Source organism: Sander lucioperca, chromosome 7, assembly GCF_008315115.2.
Source record: "Sander lucioperca isolate FBNREF2018 chromosome 7, SLUC_FBN_1.2, whole genome shotgun sequence".
NCBI classification, from domain to species: domain Eukaryota; kingdom Metazoa; phylum Chordata; class Actinopteri; order Perciformes; family Percidae; genus Sander; species Sander lucioperca.
Window position 1 is genome coordinate 29,806,244 of NC_050179.1, and position 22,013 is coordinate 29,828,256.

At 41.7% G+C, this 22,013-nt stretch overlaps 1 protein-coding gene across 1 annotated transcript; it reads left to right on the forward strand.

Moving 5' to 3' along the window:
- The first annotated feature begins 1,569 nt into the window (after positions 1–1,569).
- Positions 1,570–21,588, forward strand: kcnk18 (potassium channel, subfamily K, member 18). Its single transcript, XM_031300411.2, has 3 exons — positions 1,570–2,039; positions 2,271–2,414; positions 19,744–21,588. The coding sequence occupies exons 1-3, from the start codon at positions 1,811–1,813 to the stop codon at positions 20,577–20,579; spliced, it is 1,209 nt and encodes a 402-aa protein (XP_031156271.1). The 5' UTR covers positions 1,570–1,810; the 3' UTR covers positions 20,580–21,588.
- Positions 21,589–22,013: the final 425 nt, after the last annotated feature.

The window sequence follows — 22,013 nt, forward strand, 5'->3', positions numbered from 1 at the left end:
AAAATATCAATGACCCTTATTTGATTCTGTACACACACTGACAGGCCGGCCGGTCAGTCACGCTCACAGACTCTCTCAGGAGACCAGGCTCAGAGACAGCAGGCTTTTATTACCCCGGTGACGGGTCATCTGTTTACATATCATAACACAAATGTCTGTTATGAGATTAACAGGAACCTGTGGTTATTTACCTTTTCAGAGTTAAGATACTCCACAGTGCCTGCAGGTGTGACAAGTTCAACACACACACACACACACACACACACACAGATACACAGAGATACACACACACACACACACACACACACACACACAGAGAGAGAGAGCGAGAGAGAGCAGCGTCTAGGGAGATACCTGTCTCTCTCTGACAGACTTGTAAATACATTATATCATGTATATACATATCTGATTTATTATTAAGTTCACAATAACTTTGTTGAATTTGCTTTTCTTACATAAAGACATCTTTTATAAATTGAGTTTCAGTTTATCTGGTAGATAAACAGTTAATAATAATAATAATAATAATAATAATAATAATAATAATAATAATAATAATAATGCATTTTATTTATATAGCGCTTCTTTAAACACTCAAAGACACTAAGTTTTTAAAAGGAAGTACACATACATAAAGTGGTACCATGCTCACAGAAAAGCCATTTCTACATCTAACTTCTGGGGAATAAAATGTTAGTAAGATGAACTACTCTCTGGAACCCCGTCGAGGACCCCTCGAGGTCCCCTGACCCCACTTTGAGAACCAATGAATCACCCCTGAGGCCTGTCAGCTTATTTCTGTTAGTTTAATACTAGTATTTACAGAATGGAGTCCCAGTTGTTCTCTGACTCACAAGCCCTAGCATGGTTCCCTAAATATAGAATTCCTGCAGCACCTGTTGCCCCCGGTGCTTGATAGAGGGCTAGACCATTCGCCTTGACTTGAAACAGTACTTCATGCATTCATAAGATTACTGCAGTGCACTCTTCTCATGCCTCACACAGCAAAACCTCAACAAACGTCAGCTGAGTGAAAAGGCCCCAGCCAGACTCCTAACCTGGTCCTACAGGAGAGAACACATCACTCCACTGGCTCCCAGTCCATCTTACAGTGGATTTAAAAAAATATATCAGCTCGTAGTGACTAGCTCCAAAGTACACACTGTTTAAAAAGTGCTTTATAAATAAAGGTATTATTATTAATAAATAATAACTATAATAACTGTGGTGAGCTGAACTTTTAGCAGTTTAGCAGTACAGTTTTTAATGTACTTGTACTTGTAAAAGAGCTCCCTCATTATCATAACCCCTCGCTGGGCAGCTTCCAGGTATGAATGTGTGTACTGTGTGAAAGGGCGTTCCTGCAAAAGAAAGGCTCTCAGTGAACCTCCCCAGAATAAATAAAGGTTAAAGAAAATACCTTTTGGGTTCTGACAGTGTGTAGAACTATGAGCAGTTCCACCAATGGCACTCAACTGCAGCTTTATTTTAATTCAGTATTAACAAAAAAAAAATCCTCTATTTGGATTGGAATATAATGCATCATACTAGTCTTTGGTCTAATGCTGACGGTGGTGGTGTAGGACGAGAATGGAGTAAAAGACTACAGAGTCAATTACGGACTCCCGGGGGCCTCGTGATGCGGGTGCGGGTGCTGTGGGTGTGGGGTGTTCCCTGGCTCAGCAGCATCCGTGCGCAGTGCTGGAGCAGACAGCCGCGCTGCCAGACGCACGAGCTCTCCACGGGACTGTAGCTGCGCTGGAAGGGACGGCGGCGGAGGAAAAAGAAGAAGAAGGAGAAGAAGGAGAAGATGTCAATGGCAATAAGGAAAAGAAAAGGAGTTAAGGACGAGTTAAGAAAGTGCGCGTGGCGTTCCTGGAGGCTCTTTCCTCACCTGCTGCTGTGTCTGTCTCTGGTCGCGTACGCGGCGCTGGGCGCGCTCATGTTCTGGTACATTGAAGGAAATAGCGAGAGCGACCGCCCGCCGGAGTACCAACGCTTCCTGGCTCAGATTATCACCACCGTCCAGAACCTGACCAGTAAGTGGCCACTACTGTCTGTTTGCTATCTCTGGGCAACACTGTTCAAACTCTTTTATGTTGGATTCAGTCTGTAACTAGTTTGTAGTATATTTTCTTGCCATTCTAATGCTGATGCATGGATTTGGACCTAGGCATGAGTATGTCCTTGTCACATCGCGTTAACCAACTATGTCAATATTAATTTGTTTTCTACTAAATAAATAAATGTTTATTTTTTTTAATTTCCAGATAATGCCTCCAACACACAGCAACACATCTTGGATGGAGTGGCGGATCAGATGGATAAGTTCCAGTCCATATGGCTCCAGGAACCTGACAAATGGGATTTCTTTGGCTCCATGTTCTTCTGCTGCACTGTATTCACAACCGTTGGTAAGTCAACAGGATGAGCATAGCTACTGCAGGTTGGTGGCTGTGATGTACAGTGGATGTACTGTACAGAGGTGGAAGAAGTATTCAGATCCTTTGATACAGGGGCGGGGCTAGAAGGGGGCACCAGGAGGGTCCGGTGCCCCCCCCCCTTTAGTCTCAGAGAATGAGACATCGTGACCAATAAGACCCTGCTACTTTGAGAACTACATATCTCTAAAAAGTCAACTTCTCATGGTATCAGAATAGCCCTGTTTTCAGCTTTGTGACGATGCATTTTCCAGCTGATCCAAGAGGCCTCTTTAAAAACTTTATTTAGCTTAAGAAATTCAGAATCACTAAATATGGATATGGAAATAACTAGCAGAAGCAGTTTTTATATGAACAGTAACAAATAAACAGAACCTTTCACAAACAGGTCTTTTTAACTGCTTACAAATGTAAACTGTTATTGGCAGCCACAGGCTGCTGTACTCTCATTGTCATCATCCAAACAGTCCAGACCAGTCATGAGTTAAACAGCTCAGCTGTGGTGAGAAATGTTGAAAGAGAACGCCAACAGAGTAAAGTAATGCTAGCCAATAAGCTTTGGCGATCGCTTCTATTTTCAAATTGAAAAAATCATGGATACTCAAGATCGCCGATAGGTGATATGATCGCCAGTCTGACAGGCTGGCACTGAACACATAATTGGATATAACATATGCGGAACTTTCATGGAGCGGCTGCTGCCAAACTTAGCTTCCGTCATAACCAATGAAAGTGGCTGCGCCGGCTTGGCTGTCCTGCCTCCTGCGTGGCTGACATGCTGCAGGAAGCTTATTGCGTATTTCCTCTTGGGAATGCCTCTGTTGATAGCGTCTTGCTTCAGAAGCTCAACGCAGTTGATTTTGTCATATTCTTCATTGCAGCTAATCCCACAGTTCTTACACACTATTCAGTATGGCATATCACTCTCTCCCTCTCGCTCTCTCCGGCTTTCTGTTGATCACTGTGTCAAATGTTTAGCTATACCTTTGCCTCCTACAGTGATCATTGTAAATGTAATAGCTGTAGTTTATTTGCCGTGTTGGAAGTGTGGCTCTGTACCAGAGAAATTCGTAACTTAGCTCCCAGTGCTGACCTAATATAGCTTCTGTCCCCTGGCAGCAGCTGGGAAGCCAGGGAGGCTGGGTGACTGTCCGAAAGAAAAAAGGAAGAAGCAAGCAGTGGGTTGGGAAGGCAGAAGAAACCCCATCCCCCCAATGGAGTGCCTCTAATGCATGTAAAACGGCCTGTGTATCAGTGTAGAAATGTAGAAGTGCTTAGGTTGCTATTCACTGCTGAAATGAGGCTCGGTGGGAGGGTGGGGCACGAGCATCCGGCAGTCTCCCCTTCAGTTACCTGATGTCAGTCAGGGAGAGAAGAAGCATCCTGGGGGGCATCTAATCAACATATGTATTACCAACAAAACGCAGCCTGGGCTTCAGTGTAGGACAGTAACCATGTTACTAAGTGGACAAGCCCACTCTCATTTCCTTTGCTGTGTTTTAATGAGGTTTTGGGCCATTTCCTTCCTTCCAGTTGCCCCTCCTTTGAGTGTGGCTGTAACTCCTGTCGATTTAGTATCTTCTCCATTTATCTGTTCATTTTATTTCTGATTAATTTAAATTCCAGGGATTAGTATTTTAAATTTAGTTTCATCTTGATTTAATTGTTTTGTGTATTTATATTTTCCAATTTGGCCGTTACATATAGTGTTCCCCTTCCTTGCTGGGATATCTATCTATCTATCTATCTATCTATCTATCTATCTATCTATCTATCTATCTATCTATAATGGTCTTGGGGAATACTTGGTTGTTATTGGCTGCAGGGTGTTCATTAAAAAGTGATATAGGACACCTACCAAGTAGTTCCAGGGAAACTGACTGTTCCAAATTAATGAGCCAAATTAACTGGGGAAAAAATAATAATCTGACTATCTTAATTCCAAACTAAATCTTATTTACCGCCCACTTATTTACGCCTTAGTGAATGAGAGGCAAGTTCACAGATAGACTGGAAGCCTTGATCAATCAATGTAGAAACGGTTAAATCAAAACACACACATATTTGTGTGATTTAAAAAAGTCTGTGCAGATATAGACCTGAAGTGTAAAAAAAGCGTGGGGGTCTTCGTCTCACAGGGTCAGTGTGGATTGATACATTTAATAAAATAAGCGCATATCGCATACATGATGCATACCTGTGTTCTGTAAAGAATGTATGACATCACGCTTCTAAAATCGCTCTCAATTGTGGAGATCGGTGGAAATGATATGTGGAGGCCAAAATGTAATGTTTGAGGATGAAACATAATCTTTTAAGTCATGTTTAAATAAGACGAGTAACACTTTTGCTTTTAAAATAATATTTGTTGATTTCATATTGTAGCAGCCAGCAGAAGCTCATAGGCTCATGGGACAGTGTTATGGACTCTTCCTGTTCTATTGTTAGTGTTTTAATGATGTTTTGTTTATGGTTTGGGTGTGAATATATGTTATGTGGGTTTAAACATGAATATCATATGTTGCTTAGTTTTTTTCAGGAGAAATGTTGTGTTTACACCTTATGAACTTGGAACTCTCACTTAGTAAAACAGCCTGAGGTCAGATGACCAAACTGCACTGAAACATCACTTGTTAGGCGTTTAGAAAGCAGCCTGAGTGATGTTGAGTGAGTACAGACTTGTCTTTTATCTCTGTTAGAGGTTTTCTCCATTGCGGTCTGTGTTACTTGTGGTCCGGTGCAGTTTGGTGCTAATGACTGTGTGCTCACTACATATCACTGAGGTTTAGGCAACGTGTGACAAGCAGTCAGCCATGTGTATACGTGTCAGAGAGTCTGGTTTTGGTCATAGAAATTCATTCATTCATTCATTCAAACCTTTATTTAACCAGGATAAAAAAACTCCTTGAGATTACGAATCTCTTTTACAAGAGTGTCCTGGCAAGTGGCAGCAGCGTGGTTTCAAATAAATACAAAGACAATAACGAGTAAAAAATATAGACACACTTTCACTCATCATATTCAAACAACAATGTCATCATAAAAAATCAGAGTCCTAAATTGATTTAAAAGCAATGACAGACAGACTGCCTTTCTGCAAGATCCTTTAAAAAGCCTTTAAAAGAATAAAATGAGACCAACTCTTTCAACTGTAGTTCATTCTGAAGCTGATTCCATGCAGATGGTGCTGCACAATTAAAAGCTTTTTTACCAAATATACTGTACTTGACAACTGTTGGAACTTTCATTTACTTTCCTTGTAAACCTGGATCAAACCAGTAACTGTTTGATTGGAGGAGGGTGAGGGGAGCTGAGCAAACTTTCATCCTGGGCATCATCATCCCATAATATCTAATCAATCTCTCCTTGCCCCAGTCGAGGGAAAGTAGAGCCCTGACAGATGATAAGTTAAACTACATAGAGGTAAAACCAGCAAATTCTACTGCTGCACTAGTCAATATTGATTTATTAATAGTAGGGCTGTCAAAATAACGCGTTAATTTCGATTAATTAATCTGAGAAAAAATAACGCGTTAAAAAAAGTAACGCAGATTAATCCATTCCATATTGACGTTTGACCCGGAGCCGTTCTAGCCACCATTGGACTGTAAAATGAAGGAGGGAGATGAGAATGTGCTGCCTGGATCATTAATTGGAACATTTACTGTAAAAATCTTCTTCCTGCCAACCCTGGCTACCGAAATCTGGTGCCACTGATATGTCTGCTCTTCTCTCTGATGCTCTGAAACAGACGGCAACACAAACACCGCTGCACGGGACGTTAGTTAACACTATACTCAACAGCAGCTAACGTTAGCCTCAGGGTTCAAAATTCACTTTTTCGTCCACCAGCCGAATGGCTATTCAATGTTCAAATTTCACCAGCCACTCAATAGAGTACCATTGTTTTTTTGGCTGGTGAGTGTAGCAAATCTACCAGCTACTAGCTAGTTAACACTATACTCAACAGCAGCTAACGTTAGCCTACCGCTAGCTAGTTAACACTATACTCAACCACAGCTAACGTTAGCCTACCTACCGCTAGCTAGTTAACACTATACTCAACAGCAGCTAACGTTAGCCTACCGCTAACTAGTTAACACTATACTCAACAACAGCTAACGTTAGCCTACCGCTAGCTAGTTAACACTATAGACCTCAACTGTCCCGCCCCTCGTCCGAGAGACCTTGGGTTCCGGAAGTAAAATTCCCATTCATTTTCCCATAAACGTCAGGAAAAATCCGTATATAAAAACTTTTAGACCATGCCTTAGGCTAACCAGATGGGACGTGATTCATAAACATACAACGTATCATTTCGAGTGAAAAAACGAACAGAAAATTCAAAAAAAGTCAAAGGTACAACACTGTGTACATATCGTCATCTCAGAACGAAGGAACTACTCATCCCATAAACCACCGCGCACCACTGAACAAAGGAAGCTAACGTTAGTTTAGCTAACAGCTAATTCGGTTAACCGCTAGCTTAGACAGCATGTAATAACTTTAAAAGACCCTCAAAATAAAACCTGAAAATAACCGTTAACATATATAACGGCTTATGTAGCCGGCTTTACCCAGTGTTAAGTTTGAGTTAACGTTATTTTAGACTGAATCAAGCTGTCAGCTAGCGGTTAGCCGAATTAGCTGTTAGCTAAACTAATGTTAGCTTCCCGGTGGAGGCTAACCTCAGAAGCATGGAATTGATCGTGATTCGTGCTGTGTCGTAAATCCCATAGACTGTATATAAGAATGGAACAACAGATCCCGTGTCTCTGGACGGAGACCAGTAAAGGCCTTTAGAAGCACTTTTCCGGTGATGGCTGAGCGTTACTGCGCAGCTGCAAACTGAGAGAGACGACGTAAATGTACCGTGAGCAACGTGTCTGAAAGTTGTAAGTCTTCTGGTAGCTGTGCCAAGAGAAATCTCAATCATTCCCAATCTAGCAGAGACGGAGAGCATAGGTATATGTAAGGAGATAACATAGACACAGGCTAATTATTGCTAAGTAAAATGCTAGTTAACATTAGTAATTACACTTAAACAGCTAATGTGAGACGAAACTGCTTGCGCGCTTCTCCTGTACTATACGGTAATTCCTCTACTATGCGACAGTAAGTCACGTGGTTATGACACAAACGTTAGCCTATTTTTACAAAAACGTCTGCTACGGAGCCATAACGTGAGGTACAAGGTAATGGAGTCTTTTATACATTGTCGTGTTTCTTTAGAAATAAACAATGGACAAATAGAGTCTTTAAACGCTTCAGATGTAAAGTTATTCTCTGTCAAAGTGGCGCCAAAATGAATGGCAGTCAATGGAATGCTAACGGGAGGTGATGGCTTATTAGCATCAAAATGGCGCCATTGGAGGTTTGCGGTCCGAGGAGAAGCTTACCCCCTTGGTAAATCCCATAGACTGTATATAGAATGGACCAACAGATCCCGTTGCTCTGGACGGAGACCAGTGAAGGCCTTTAGAAGCACTTTTCCGGTGAGCGCTGAGCGTTACTGCGCAGCCTCCAACTGAGAGAAACAACATAAATGTGACGTGAGCAACGTGTCTGAAAGTTGGAAGTCTTCTGGTAGTTGTGCCAAGAGAAATCTCAATCATTCCCAATCTTGCAGAGAACGAGAGCGTAGGTATATGTAAGGAGATAACATGGACACAGGCTAATTATTGCTAACTAAAATGCTAGTTAACATAAGTAATTAAACTTAAACAGCTAATGTAAGTCCAAACTGCCTGCGAGCTTCTCCTGTACTATACAGTAATTCCTCTACTATGCAACAGTAAGTCGCGTGGTTATGACACAATAGTTAGCCTATTTTTACAAAAACGTATACTACGGAGCCATAACGTGAGGTACAAGGTAATGGAGCCTTTTATACATTGTCGTGTTTCTTTAGAAATAAACAATGGACAATAAAGTCTTTAAATGCTTCAGATGTAAAGTTATTCGCTGTCAAAGTGACGTCAAAATGAATGGCAGTCAATGGAATGCTAACGGGGGGTGATCGCTTTGTAGCATCAAAATGGCGCCATAGGAGATTCGAGCTCTGAAGTGAAGCTTACCCCCTTGGTAAATCCTCGTGACGGATCGTGCAGGCAGCTCCCCCATGGATGTATTAAGAGAACTGGATACAGTGTTCGGCGGGAAGCCCCGTACGTTCCAATGAGAGTGCTCAAAAGCGCATAAAGCAAACATGGAGCTCGGCTCTTCCGCATTGTTGGCTCATAACGCTGGTTGGCTCACGATGGGCATGCGCACTAGCAACAATTTGTTTGCGTTGTCGTAGCAACCGGTAGCAACATGCGCGTTCATGAGCTTCTCTGTCGTGTCTCTTACAAGTGGCGAACTCATGAACTCGCCGTTTTCATTGTCTAAAATATTCACTAACGTTAAACATTGTTTTCGTTGTTCCCGATCGTTTACATGCTTAGCTAAATAAACGATAGATGTATTTAGCTAGACAACCAAGGAGATTTAATAATTATGTTGTGCTACTAGCTAGCTACCTACTAACTAGCGCTAGCTAGCTGTTAGCCTGCAGTTTTGTGAACAGAGCTCATCCATGGCTTCAGCTCTCATCCACGTTACAAGCTTTACAGCATACAGCCCTCGGATGTATCATAAGAGAGAACCAAGGCGATGTAATCACTATGTCTGTAGTAACGTTATGTAGGCATATAGCTAGCTATGTATAGATCTTAATACAGCCATGCTAGCTACCCCTGATGTTAGCAACTAGCTAGCTAGCCGATAGCCCGCCAGTTTGGGAAACGCTAATGACGTTACATCCACGTAGCTAACAGGCTTTACAGCAGCTACATACATACATCCCTGGGATGTATCATGACTTCATAAGATAATACCATGGACGTATTCATAGAACACATGGTGAATTACAACCATTAGCTATATCCATTATTACAGCTAGCTACATGAGCTCGGGAGAACAGTCATGTGAGCGGGCGGGCGCAGTCCACTATGCGCGTTCATCATGCCAAATTTAATAATTCTGGATTCGCTTCTAGTGAATGTTAAAAATATTAAAAACGTAACGTTTTAAACAAGGACCCTTTCAGTGTTCGGGCTGGTAAGTTGATATACCCAGAAACAAATTATCCGCTGAAATATAGACGTTTCTTTCGCCATGCAAAGTCTATGTGAAAAGTCGTTCTGGGCCATGGGGTGCAGTACCACCGTTATCCGCTAAGCCCATGGTGGCTTTTAGACTTGACGCTCTTCCTGGGGGCTTGAGCTCCCCCTCCCCCCCTCATCACCAGCATGAGTTCCACCAATCAGAGGCATCACTGTGGGATTGTGGGATTGTTCACGATTGTGGGTAATGAAGTACTTATCCAAGACATCACGAATAAAAGACATTTATCTCTAAACAAGGTTAGTGCCCCATGATTTTTGGCGTCTATATGAGCATATACAATCGCTTAGTCATGTCAGCAAGCTGGTTTTAAGTCTACCATCGACGGTTACGATTTCAGGGCTTATACTGCAACTGTCAATGGAGAAATTGCGTTGTATTTTTTACTTCCGGAACCCGCTGTGGGCGGGACTGTTGCGCTCTATACTCAACAGCAGCTAACGTTAGCCTACCGCTAGCTAGTTAACACTATACTCAACAGCAGCTAACGTTAGCCTACTGCTAGCTAGTTAACACTATACTCAACAGCAGCTAACGTTAGCCTACCGCTAGCTAGTTAACACTATACTCGACAGCAGCTAACGTTAACCTACCGCTAGCTAGTAGCTGGATTAAACACGGTTAAAATGCTGACAGCTAACTCTAAACGGTGTAAAGTGTGACTGTGTTTTACTGTAGAGGATTCAACACCAGGATGTAACAATCTGCAGTTGCCGTCGGAGAAACAACACAGACGGTGCGTTCAATGAAACTGGTAAACTACATCCTCGTGGTGCATTTGAAGTTATCGTAAATGTCCTTTTCCCATCTGGTGGTTGTTTTTGTCGTTCAACAGCAATTTACTAGTGAAATAAGTTATTGTTATACATTATTATTAAATCATTTAATTTTGACCATATGGCCTTAGCAATAAACAAGCTGTTCTTTAATGTCACCGACTGTTGTTTAGTACCCTTTTTTTTTCTTTTCTTTTTTTACTTTCTTAAAAAGTATTGGTTCAGGCACCGTTAATTATGTATGCGATTAATTTCGATTAATTAATCACAGAGTATGTCATTAATTAGATTACATTTTTTAATCGATTGACAGCCCTAATTAATCAACTGAAAGGTGCCACTAATAGTGATGAAACCATTGAGAATTATCACCAACTATGTAGCTCCTCTTACCTCCATGTAGTCTATATCGACGACTGGGATTGTTCAGGGGCCGCCAGAAATTGTGTCCCTCATTTTAGGCCGGATGTCCGTTACCTTCCTCTTTTTTTGTGTTGGGATTCTAAACTCTGGTGGATTTGTGAGGACTATGGTTAACTGCTCCTCAGATCTCTGCAGGGTAAATCCAGACAGCTAGCTAGACTATCTGACCTTCCTCCACTGCGCTGCAATGCAAGACTATCTCCATGAAGAGTTTTAGCGTGTTTCAGCTCAGTATTTTGGTTTTCTGACTTGCAGCTTCGCTGTTGGTTCACTTTCCCCACTCTCCTTGTTTTCAGCAGCAGCCGGCAGCTGTTTACAGCGAGAAAGCTCTGATAAACCCACTACCTGCTCAGCACCAAATGGCAGACAGACACAAATAATGACTAGACATAATGAGCATTTAGCAGCTGAAGAATGTGATATGTTTTTCCAGGAGTTAGGGAAAAAGGCAGAGCTAAAAGAGAGTGAATATTGGACTTACATTCATCAGGTGGCCAGAAAGAAGACTATTTTTGTATGATATATGATCGATTCTCACTTGATCTCCTGAAATCACAAGAATCCAGCTGCTGTGCAAGTTAAGCTCTACGCTGTCCACATAGCAGAAGTTCAGAAGCTCAACAGTGATGACCCACTTTTTGAACAGCTCTGGTTCCGAAAGTGATTTTCCCCATTCAATATCTCCATTGATGGTTCATTACATGCTTATATATTCTTATGACTGCAGACCTACATACCCCACAAATTCAATCCCAAAATTTGCAGATGACTCAACAGTGTGGGACTTACCTCGAATGGCGATGAGACAGCCTACAGAGACAAGGTCTGCAAGTGAACAGAATGGTACAGTGAACAACCTCAAGAGCTCATCATTGATTTCAGATGGAAACAGACGAGCACCAGCCACTGAGAATAAGGGCATTTTCACACATATAGGTTGTTTGCTTTGGACCAAATCAGTTGATGAGTTTGGAAACTTTCCCCCCTTTGGTTTGATTTCGTTTCACACCTGGAAAAATCCAAGCGTACCAAAATGCGTCATTACAAATCATGCAAGAACGTTATTGGCTGGTTGTGTCTGGGGCAGGAGCAAGAGAGTAAATACAGGAAGAAGGTCCTGTGTTCTGGACTAGTGTATATTGTTTGCAACTTCAATGGTCAAAACAGCTCATTTCATTTAAATAATCAGACGTTTTTACGAGCGACGTTACTACGTCTGCTCTGGTCACCGAGATTTCGCTCTGCCAGCATCTGTCTCCAACTTTAGCGGTGGCTGGTGTTACCACGGAAATGCAAGTGACGGACGGCGAGCTTGACTGCAGTCTGTTTCTGTGAGAGAAACACTGGAAGCTGCTACAGTTTGCTGCTTCATCGCAGATTGTTAAGCACACCTGACTACAGAAGACATTTCGATGTATGTGAGCATGCAATGACAATAAAGGCATTTATTCATATATCCATTCATTCATAAAGAGTTTTAAGCCTAGAACCAAGCCAACCAGTCAAAAGATGAATTGTGACCAATAATCTGATTCAGATAAAATGAACATTTTGAAAATGGCAAAAAAGGCAAAGGAACAAGACTGTTTATAGAAACGATCACTTCAATGGTATCTTGCTAGGCGTTTGTGGGGCAACACGTTCTCACACTCATCTCGTAAAATATGGATGCTTGGTCAGGTGCCTTTGTCATTCTTATTAATGCTAAAAGTCTCCTTTAGTGCTTTAAGTAAACGGCGCTTGGTCGGGACTATTGCCGTCCCTTTTGACGCAGTTGTGTTAAGGAAAAGGTCGTGTGTGGGCTTACGGTTCCGTTACACGTGGGAAGAACGGGACGGTTGGGTTTAGGAAAGGGTCGTAGGTGGGCGTACGGTTCTGTGACACGTGGGAGGAAAGAAAAAAACGACTACAGCAAGCGTGACAAGCGGGACCCTGCTCTCCTGGGTGAAAGTCCTGTGTTTGACCCATCCGCCCCCCCAACCAACCTCCTTACATATTACTCTATAAACCTATAATGTTGTTTAGGTATGCGGATGTGTTGAACAAGCCAATATCCTAAAAAAAGATTATGGCCACCTTTTGTCCTTGTGGTGCTGGTGTGTCTCATTATTAAATGGCAGCTGTTTTTGGATAGTTGGAATATCTGAGGACTGACAGGCATATGGTTGCTGCATGTTAGTCCCTGTGGGCAGTACAGTGCGTTGCATGTAGCTACTTACGAAAGCACTACAGCAGGTGTCCGTGGGCTGTAGTTGCTGCATGTTGAGCTGGCAAAGGCAGTGTTGACTTATATATAGTAATACTTGACTAGCCTCTTAAGAAACGCTTGAATCTTCAAGCTTTTTGGTCTAAATGTCATACCCAAATTAAAATTGGTACAGCTCCCATATACTTTGACACTCAGGGATGTGCCTGGTATCACTGGAAAGAAAACACTCTCAAGTTTTTGTTCCAAGTGTCAGGGTGATTCTAGACCTTACTGACACAGAGTTACAGAGGCTAGAATGGAGGGAATGGATGAATTTCTTTCTACATATATGTCTGTGCGTTTTTCTGATTTTTATTTGAAAAGTGCAAAGACAAAAGCCAATAAAGTACAAAATAAAACACTTCTCAAATACACAAACACATCCACATCAATCATACACATACTTGAAATATCTATATACATAAATATATAGAAATAAGTCATTATAAACTGCACAGGGTGTGAAATGCTTATAGGAGGCCCTGTTTTTGCTTTGACACAGCTCCAGCCATTACAGGGTTAGAATTTCACCGGCACATTTGGTCTCTATCTTCTTGTCTGCTCATTGGTTACAAATGTAGGCGGGTCTTAGGGCATTTTAATCTAACTGGTCCGAGCTAATGTCGATCATTTCCGCGTGGTCCCAAACGCGTCAGAGGAGACTTCAGCTTTCTTATTGGTGTATCACAGCCAAACCTGCACCGATTGGCTTATACCAGGTATCCATGGAAACCTTAAAACTCAGGGAATAGAGTGACGCCCACATCAAGTTGCTAGGACCCTCAGGAGAGAAGCGAGCAGCGTTAGAAGTGCAGAAATGAAAAACAGTGTAGAGATTTCCCGTTGTGATTCGGCCAGAAACGTCAAGATTGTGAGGCGAACAGCTCGTTTTGGATATAATGGCTTGGATATTCCATTTCCTTGGACTCTTGGGGATTTAAGAAAAAAAAGTTTTGGGTAAAAAATCCCCGCAGTGGCTAAAGGGACAAGGAAACAGGTAAGGATGCACTACACACGGGCTGCGCTGTTTACGCTGTATTGTTTTATTTATTATAACTTTGTAGCAGTTGTGTAACTGCTGTAAATCATCTCATGCTTTGTGTGTGGGCTTAATGGAATCCTGAGACTTTAAGCTTTAAATTGGTGTGTCGCATGGCTGTATATTTTGAAGATTTAATGCTTTAAAGTTATAAAAACGTTTATAAATGGAGATTACAGCGACGCCACAGCCACAATCTGTGCCGTAGACGGTACAGTGACACTTAAGGAGCTAGAGCAGTAAATAACAGCAACACAGGTGTCACTAAAAATGGATATGTTCCTATTCATGAACTTATTACTTGTCTTGAAGAATCCATAGTATAAAGTAGGGCTGTCAAATTATTCATTTTTTTAATCGCGATTAATCGCTGAATTTCTATAGTTAATAGCGATTAATCACATGTTTTATCACATGATTAAAATTATATTATTTTGCATTTCAGAACTGTTTTTAAGTACATATTAACAATGGAAAGCAATTTTTACCAGTGTATCTTGATTGGGAATCAAATGAATGCAAATAAAGTTACTTTATGAACTTGCCTTTAAGATTTGTATTTGTTTATTATTTATTTATTTACTGTAAACAAAAGAAAAATGTGTGAATCTGTCATTATTGCACAACTCCTCCAAGTACCTAACTAAAAAACTAAAAATCCCTATCCTTACCAGAGTCAATATAGTGTTTAGTAACTTCTAAATAATGTTGATTACTCACTGACGTCCAGTGATCACCGGTTAATGAGACAGCGTTTGCAGCAGTTCCCGTTGGGCTGCTTTCTCCGTGTCATACAGGCTGTGTAAGGTGAAACTACTGTCCCCCTCGACGGCCATGTATAAGACGGGTCAGAACATGCCAACCGTAGTACTTCTTTAAGACCCGAGTCCTCTACGATGCTGACAGGTCTGCAGCTAGTTGCCACCCATTTCACAAGAGCTGTAGTAATTTTTTGGGATTTGGTTTCATCAACAGGTCGGCGAGTAGCAATCTCCAAAATAGTGCTTTGCCTGAGCCTGCTAGCATCAACCTAGTCACGTTAATTAGCTCGTAGGTGGTAACTCCAGCTTGACGTCAATATGCACAATGTGCATATGGCTTTTGACTTGTCTAATGAGTTGCCCAGAAGTTTTGGAAAATAAAAAGCGCCATTCAAAATTGTGTTGCTGTGTTTCTCCATCATGCCTGCAGCCTGCAGCAGCTGGATGTGTTACGAGGAAGTATGGCAGCTTAATGATAAGTAAAGGTGCGGCAAAGGGTCTAAATAGTAGCCTGTTAGGCATGACGCGAAGCCGAGTGAAGTATAAAGTAAATTAATCAATGCCGGCATGCGATTAATGTAATTTTAAAAAATGAACGCGTTATGCACAGCCCTTAATCGCATCGCGATTAACGTGTTAATGCGACAGCACTAGTATAAAGTGCTCTCTGACATCGTGTCTGTGGCCAAAATGTAAATGATTGATGCCTGATGATTGAGGTATATGAGGCAGCCAGGCATATACCAGGTGACCACTGTGCCTGTTCTAGATAGATTTTAAATTAAACTAATACCTGTTTTCTCACCAAGCACGCTTCATCAATGTTTTTTGTTTTAAGGAAGAAAGTTACTTTAGAAAAAAAGCATGTAGTGCTGGACTCGGTCGAGACCAACTACAATATTTGGCAAGTCCAATGTCTGAGTCCGATACAAATCCAAGTGCAAATACCAACGAGTCCAAGACAAGTCCGAGACAATAGAAAAATGTCCTAAGTCCAGACTCGAGTACTACAACACTGGTTACAGGCAATTTAGTGATACCCCTGCAGTTGTCGTTTTGACCAGTTTTAAAATAAAATCCAGAGTCCTCTTTGTCTGAAACTATGACAAGCTGAAGAAAAAATGCGGTCGATTTTTTAGACGAGACCAAGACCTTCGAAAGGTGGTCTTGAAAACCAGTCTCAAAACCAAGACTGATCTTGAGTACTACAACACTGGCAACGTGGCCTTTTCTAGAGCTACCCTTCAGGACTCAACACTCTAAGGATATGATAATCATTTTTATTAAAAGATATTAGAACACATATTTACCCATATTTATTGTTTCTTTGGGATGGTAATGTTAGTCAGTTGGTCAGTCAGTTTGAAGCCTACAAAGGCAGCACGGTGGCTCAGTGGTTAGCACTTCTACCTCACAGCTAGAAGGTTCTGGGTTCGAATCCAGGTCATTCCGGGCCTTTCTGTGTGGAGTTTGCGTGGGTTTCCTCCAGGTGCTCTGGTTTCTTTCCACCATAAAGACATGCATGCTAGGTAGTTAGGACTACAGTTGAAAATTGGCTAACTGGTACATTTACAGAAATGTTGATTAATGTGCATTGTCCTAATCAAATAAACTTACAAACTTAAAATTTGGTCAATAACTTGTCCTCATGATGAGTTGTAATGCTAATGTCAGCATGATAGCATTTAGCTCAAAGAAGCACAGTGCTTAAGTGCAGCCTCACAGACTCTCACAAACAGACTGTAGACTTTTGCATAAGCTTGGAACCTCAAACCCACTAGCTAAAATATATCTTAAAATGTTCAGTAAATGTGATAACATGTCCTTTGCTAGTGATCAATTTGTAAATTATTTGTCCTTATGTTCAACATAATTTGTTAATGAAGCTTTCATCTATCTGAAACATTATTTGATGTTTAAGTACCTTGTGAAGATACATTAGTAAGTCTTACATTTAGATACATTATAAGTGGTGAAGAGAAGCCATCAAACCTCTAATGGCTTAGCAGCAACAGGAAGCCCACAACCCACTGAGGAGAGGGCACTCTCAGAACACAATGCTTTTCACCTCACCACAAAAAGCTATTAGATGTTGTTAGAGGTTAGAGGCACATTGTCTTCTGTGTTGGGAACTTCATTTATCTCCTCACAACCAGCATGATGAGGGTTGAGGATGAGGATGAGGGTTTACGGCAAGGCTTCAACGCATACTGTAGATCCATTGTTGTCTGCCATTGCCTTTTAGCATGGTGGTATTGGGTTGGGTGAAGATTCCTATGGAAACCCAGTATTCATGTTAAATCTATCATCATATAATCGTCATAAATCTACTGAGCCCTCTGACAGGCAACACCATTCTCTAACTCTGACCTAAAGTACCTTTAACCTGCCATCACTTATCACTGTCACCTATGCAAAGAGTAGACACTCTGCAGCTTGACTTTCCATTATACCTACATTGTATCTGCTTAGACTTAGATCTGTTGCCAGACCTATCTCCACAGTGCTGCGGAGGAAGGTCTGGCTAGTCCACACACATTCCGGGATTGGAAAAATACGTGCTCTGGTTTATTAACATTATTTTAAACCAATCACAATCGTCTTGGACAGCGCTAAGCGCTGGAAGGAGCAGCGGTGCCTCCGCAAAATAGCCTCTGGAAGGAACTTGTTTTGGTGGAACGTGCACGTAGGGAGGCAAGCTCTGGAATTAAAATGGCTGTCGAGTGTGTGATGAGAATTTTACTCCAAAAAAAAAAGAAATATAATTTGATTGTCGGTTCTAGCTCAGAGGATGGTTCCTGAATCAACCAGAGTTTAGAACGCCAACACAAAGAAAGTGGAAGGTGACGGACATCCAGCCGAAAATGAGGGACATCTGGTGCGACATCTGGCGGGACATTCGGCGGAACCTCCGGTGGCACTGGAACAATCCCGTGAATTGAAACGTTGTCCATAGAGTCTAGCTTAAGGTGGTTGGTCCCACTGGCTTGATGGCAGTTTCATATAATGCCATTGCACATTCAGTTGCCCTACCACCAACAGTTTAGCCTATACCTATATTCCAGTAGACTTGGTTAGCAACTAGTGAACAACTGTATGTACTATGTGCCTTGACCTGTCTCACCAAAGAAGAATAGAATATGTGTGTGAGTGTACTCAGTAACTTGTGTTTGGTTGAGTTGGACTCATGACACAGAGAAGGCTCATCAGTGTTCCAGTATATCAGAACCGCACCCCTCTTTACCTTCACACACAAGGCAAAGCATTTATAAAGCACAGGTTATAAACACAAGAGGGCTGGACCAAGAATGGAACCTTGGGGAACTTCACATGTCATTACCGTTCATTCAGATTTGTAAGGACCAACGTACGCATAATATCTATTCTCTCTATCTCTATCCTGCAGATAGGATTCAAACCAGTTAAGGGCTGTGCCAGTGAGTCCTACCCAGTTTTCAGGTCTGTCTAGCAGTATCTTGTGGTCCACTGTATCAAACGCAGTACTGAGATCCAGCAGAACAGTGACTTTTCCAATGTCTGTATTTAATAAGATGTCATTCATTACTTTCATGAGAGCAGTCTCAGTGCTGTGATGAGGTCGAAATCCAGATTGGAAAACATTAAAACAGTTATTTAGTGCCAGGAAGGTGCTGAGTTAAAGAAAAACAGCCTTTTCTATGATTTTTCCCAGAAATGGGAGGCTTTAATATGGGCCTATAATTCTGCATTTTTGAGGTGTCTGAGTTTTTACTTTTTAAAAGAGGCTTGATCACTGCTGTTTTCACAAACTCAATATTACCCTCAACAACAAGTTACAAGTTACAATGATGTCTACCACATCCCTAACTACCGCATCACACATACATAACTGCCTGGTACGGAATCCTGTCTGTGATGGGGCTTTGTCTGTGACAAGCTAAACTCCCTTGTACTACGTCATCATTCCATGACTGGACTAGAGTTGAGCTTTTCCCTTAAAAAGAAGACAACCACTCAGAGCCCAGGTGGTTAGCGGACCCATTGCAATTGCTTATAATGCATAAAGGGAAAAACAGCCCTGCCCTCAATCTCGTTGGCAAGGACAGTGTAGTTAACCAACAAATATTGTGCTTATAGATTGATAAAATGCTATACATTTAGATTTTACTGTACATGTAAGATCTTCTAAACTGTATGTCTAAACTCTTGATCCACTGATCATGAAGAATAAAAGACTGGTTTAGAGAAATGGTGGTTAATATCTTCCAGTATTTGAAATGAAATTACAAAATATTTAGTTTTGGGAGAAAAATACTGAAAGCAATGGTGTTATATTTCTAGGCCCATTAATCAGAACCTCAAATGTGATCGCTGTAGTTACAAGTCCAATTTGAGTGTTTTTGTACTTGATTGTGTTTATCCCCTACAACAGTGGTTCCCAAGCCCCCAGGAGTTATAACAGGAGGGAGCCCAGCAAGGCTTAATATAAATAAATAATGCATGCTCGAAAAGCATGGACAAGTTTGTGAAAGAACTGCTGGGTAGATGTAAAGTAGACGATGAAGCCACACCAAACACTACAACTACCAAAACAAAGGCAAGAAGATAGGCAGTGGTGACCACAATTTAAGGAGCCGACTGCCAATCTCCCAGTGGGATCACATTGTGTCTTGTTGGCTAACCCTTTATGGAAAAACAGCTGATTGTTGCATACCTCTCTCTCTCTCTCTCTCTCTCACAAACACACACACACACACACTAACCCTAACCCCTAACCCTTACAAAAGGGGAAAAGTTTGGGAACCACTGCCCTACAAGGACTTGAGCTAAGCCACAGATGTCTTAAAATCCTACAGTGGCTCATGTTTAATGTTACCTAAATGTCCATTTTCTCCATTGATGTTGCAGGATATGGAGCGATCTATCCGGTTACCATGACTGGTAAGGTGGTGTGTGTCTTGTATGCCATGGTGGGCATCCCTTTAATGCTTCTGGTCGTCCTTGATGTGGGAGATTTCCTCGCTATGCTGATGTCTAGAGCCTATGTGCACATTCACACCCTCTGCAAAACCCTCCGCTCCCACACCTGGTCTCCGTGGAAGGCTCGGAAGAGGACAAGGGACTCAAGCAACCCGGCTCTGGAGAACGGTAACTTTTTTTTCAGCGATGACGTTGTGGTCCGTGAACCCCTCGACATCCGGCACGTACTGCACAGCCAGGCGGATGTACGGCACAACTCCATCATGCTCCAAAACAACAAAGAGATCTTTGAGAAGATTCTTGCAAGGGAGAATTTACTTAGAAAGAACCCACTGCTCAGGAGCCTCTCTTGCCCAGAGCTAGACCGACTGCCACCATCACCCAAAGGATGTGCCATTTGGGACTTCACAGGGTTAGGGGATGGAATGGAAATGCTGGATGTACCCTTTGTACTGATTCTTTTCATCGTGTTTGCCTACATTTTTTTAGTAGGTTGTATTCTGCCACTGTGGGAAACAGAAATGCATGGCTTTGACCCCTACTACTTCTGCTTTATCACACTCACTACCATCGGTTTTGGTGACATTGTACCAAATCACCCTAGGTTCTTCATGCTTACCTCACTCTTCATCATTGTTGGCATGGCCATCATGTCCATGTCTTTCAAGCTAGGCCAAGCACGAATTGTAAGCTGCTACCGCCAATGCATCAAGTTCATTAGCAGAGGAAATGTGGAGACTTTCAAAGATCAAGAGAATGACTAAGTCACCAAGAGAATATCTGTCCTAATGTCCATGAGTTGTACAAGCTCACAGTCTGTGGGAACTGGTCCAGTGCATTATTTGTACTGGCTGTTCGGTAATAAGCATGAGCAAAGTAAAAAGTGTGCATGTGACAAATGCTTTTGCCCAGTTAAGAAGGGTGATATTGACAATGTTGCCTAACAACAATGACTTCAAATTCTGCATATCTAGCTGCAGTATCTTGCTAAGGAATGATTATGAGTACTAGCAATTGTACTGCCTTAAATGAGAATAAAGCGTTTTGCTTGCAACTTACGTTTTTTGCCGGAGTGCCCTAAGCACCTCGGGTTGAAAAAACATCTACTCAGTGTGGGAAAAATGGCTATGGACAGGTGATTCGCTGGTTGCCTTAGCAAGAACAACAAAAAAAGATGCAACTGGTCTGATCAGGGCATCATCAACAAAAAGGCAGTGCAGTGCGCCTTATGCTTTGCAACCTGCAAACATGCCTGAAGCACTACAGAGAATCGGCACAATAGTGGTGCATTTGATTACAAGTGACAACTCTAGATTCCCTACTTACATTTAGGAAAATCTAAATGAATTTCAAATTCAGTTTTGTTCATTCATTTATACTTGATGTCAAACATGATGTCAAATGAACATGGCTGCCCACATGTTCAGACGTTTTACTGATTATATGACCGACAATGATTTTTTTCCTAATTTAAACTTGGAGTATAAATTATCAGAAATGGTTACACCTGCAGATAATAATGCTCTCCACTACAATAGGTCTGCAATAAATAATAATAAAGAATGATAAAGAGTGTGTGGAGTAATAGGGGCAGTGTTTGTTGAAGCACTGTTTCAAAGCTTGTATTGCCTTGAAATGATCATTATATTATTATCATCAATTCTCTTTACTTTATATTTTTGGTTTATTTGTGGTCTTTTTCCCCTATCCCTTGCTGCTGCAAAATTGTGAATTTCCCCATTGTGGGATCAATAAAGGATTTTAAATCTTGAATATATATTTCAAGCTTCATTTTGTGGGTACAGCAGCACTGGTTCAGGCTGCACTTCGACACTTTGTTTGCATAAATGGGAAAACCATTACAACCTGGGGCCTCATTTATTAAAGCATACATGGGGTGGTGATGGCGCAGTGGATATGGCAAATGCCTTTGGTGTGGGAGAACTGGGTTCGATTCTCGCTGCGATACATCAACCAATGTGTCCCTTCCTTCCTACTCGCAACCGTGCATTTGCGTGGCACTCAGACACTGCAAACCAAATCATCACCAATGAAAAGGGAACTTCCTGCTGAGTTCAATGATACCTCACACAAGACTCTACGTCATACAGTTCATTAGCTGTGAAAGGGGGCGTGGCTTAAGCATAGGGGGTGGGACAAACCATGACCAGGTTCATGAACTGAACTCTCTGTTGAGT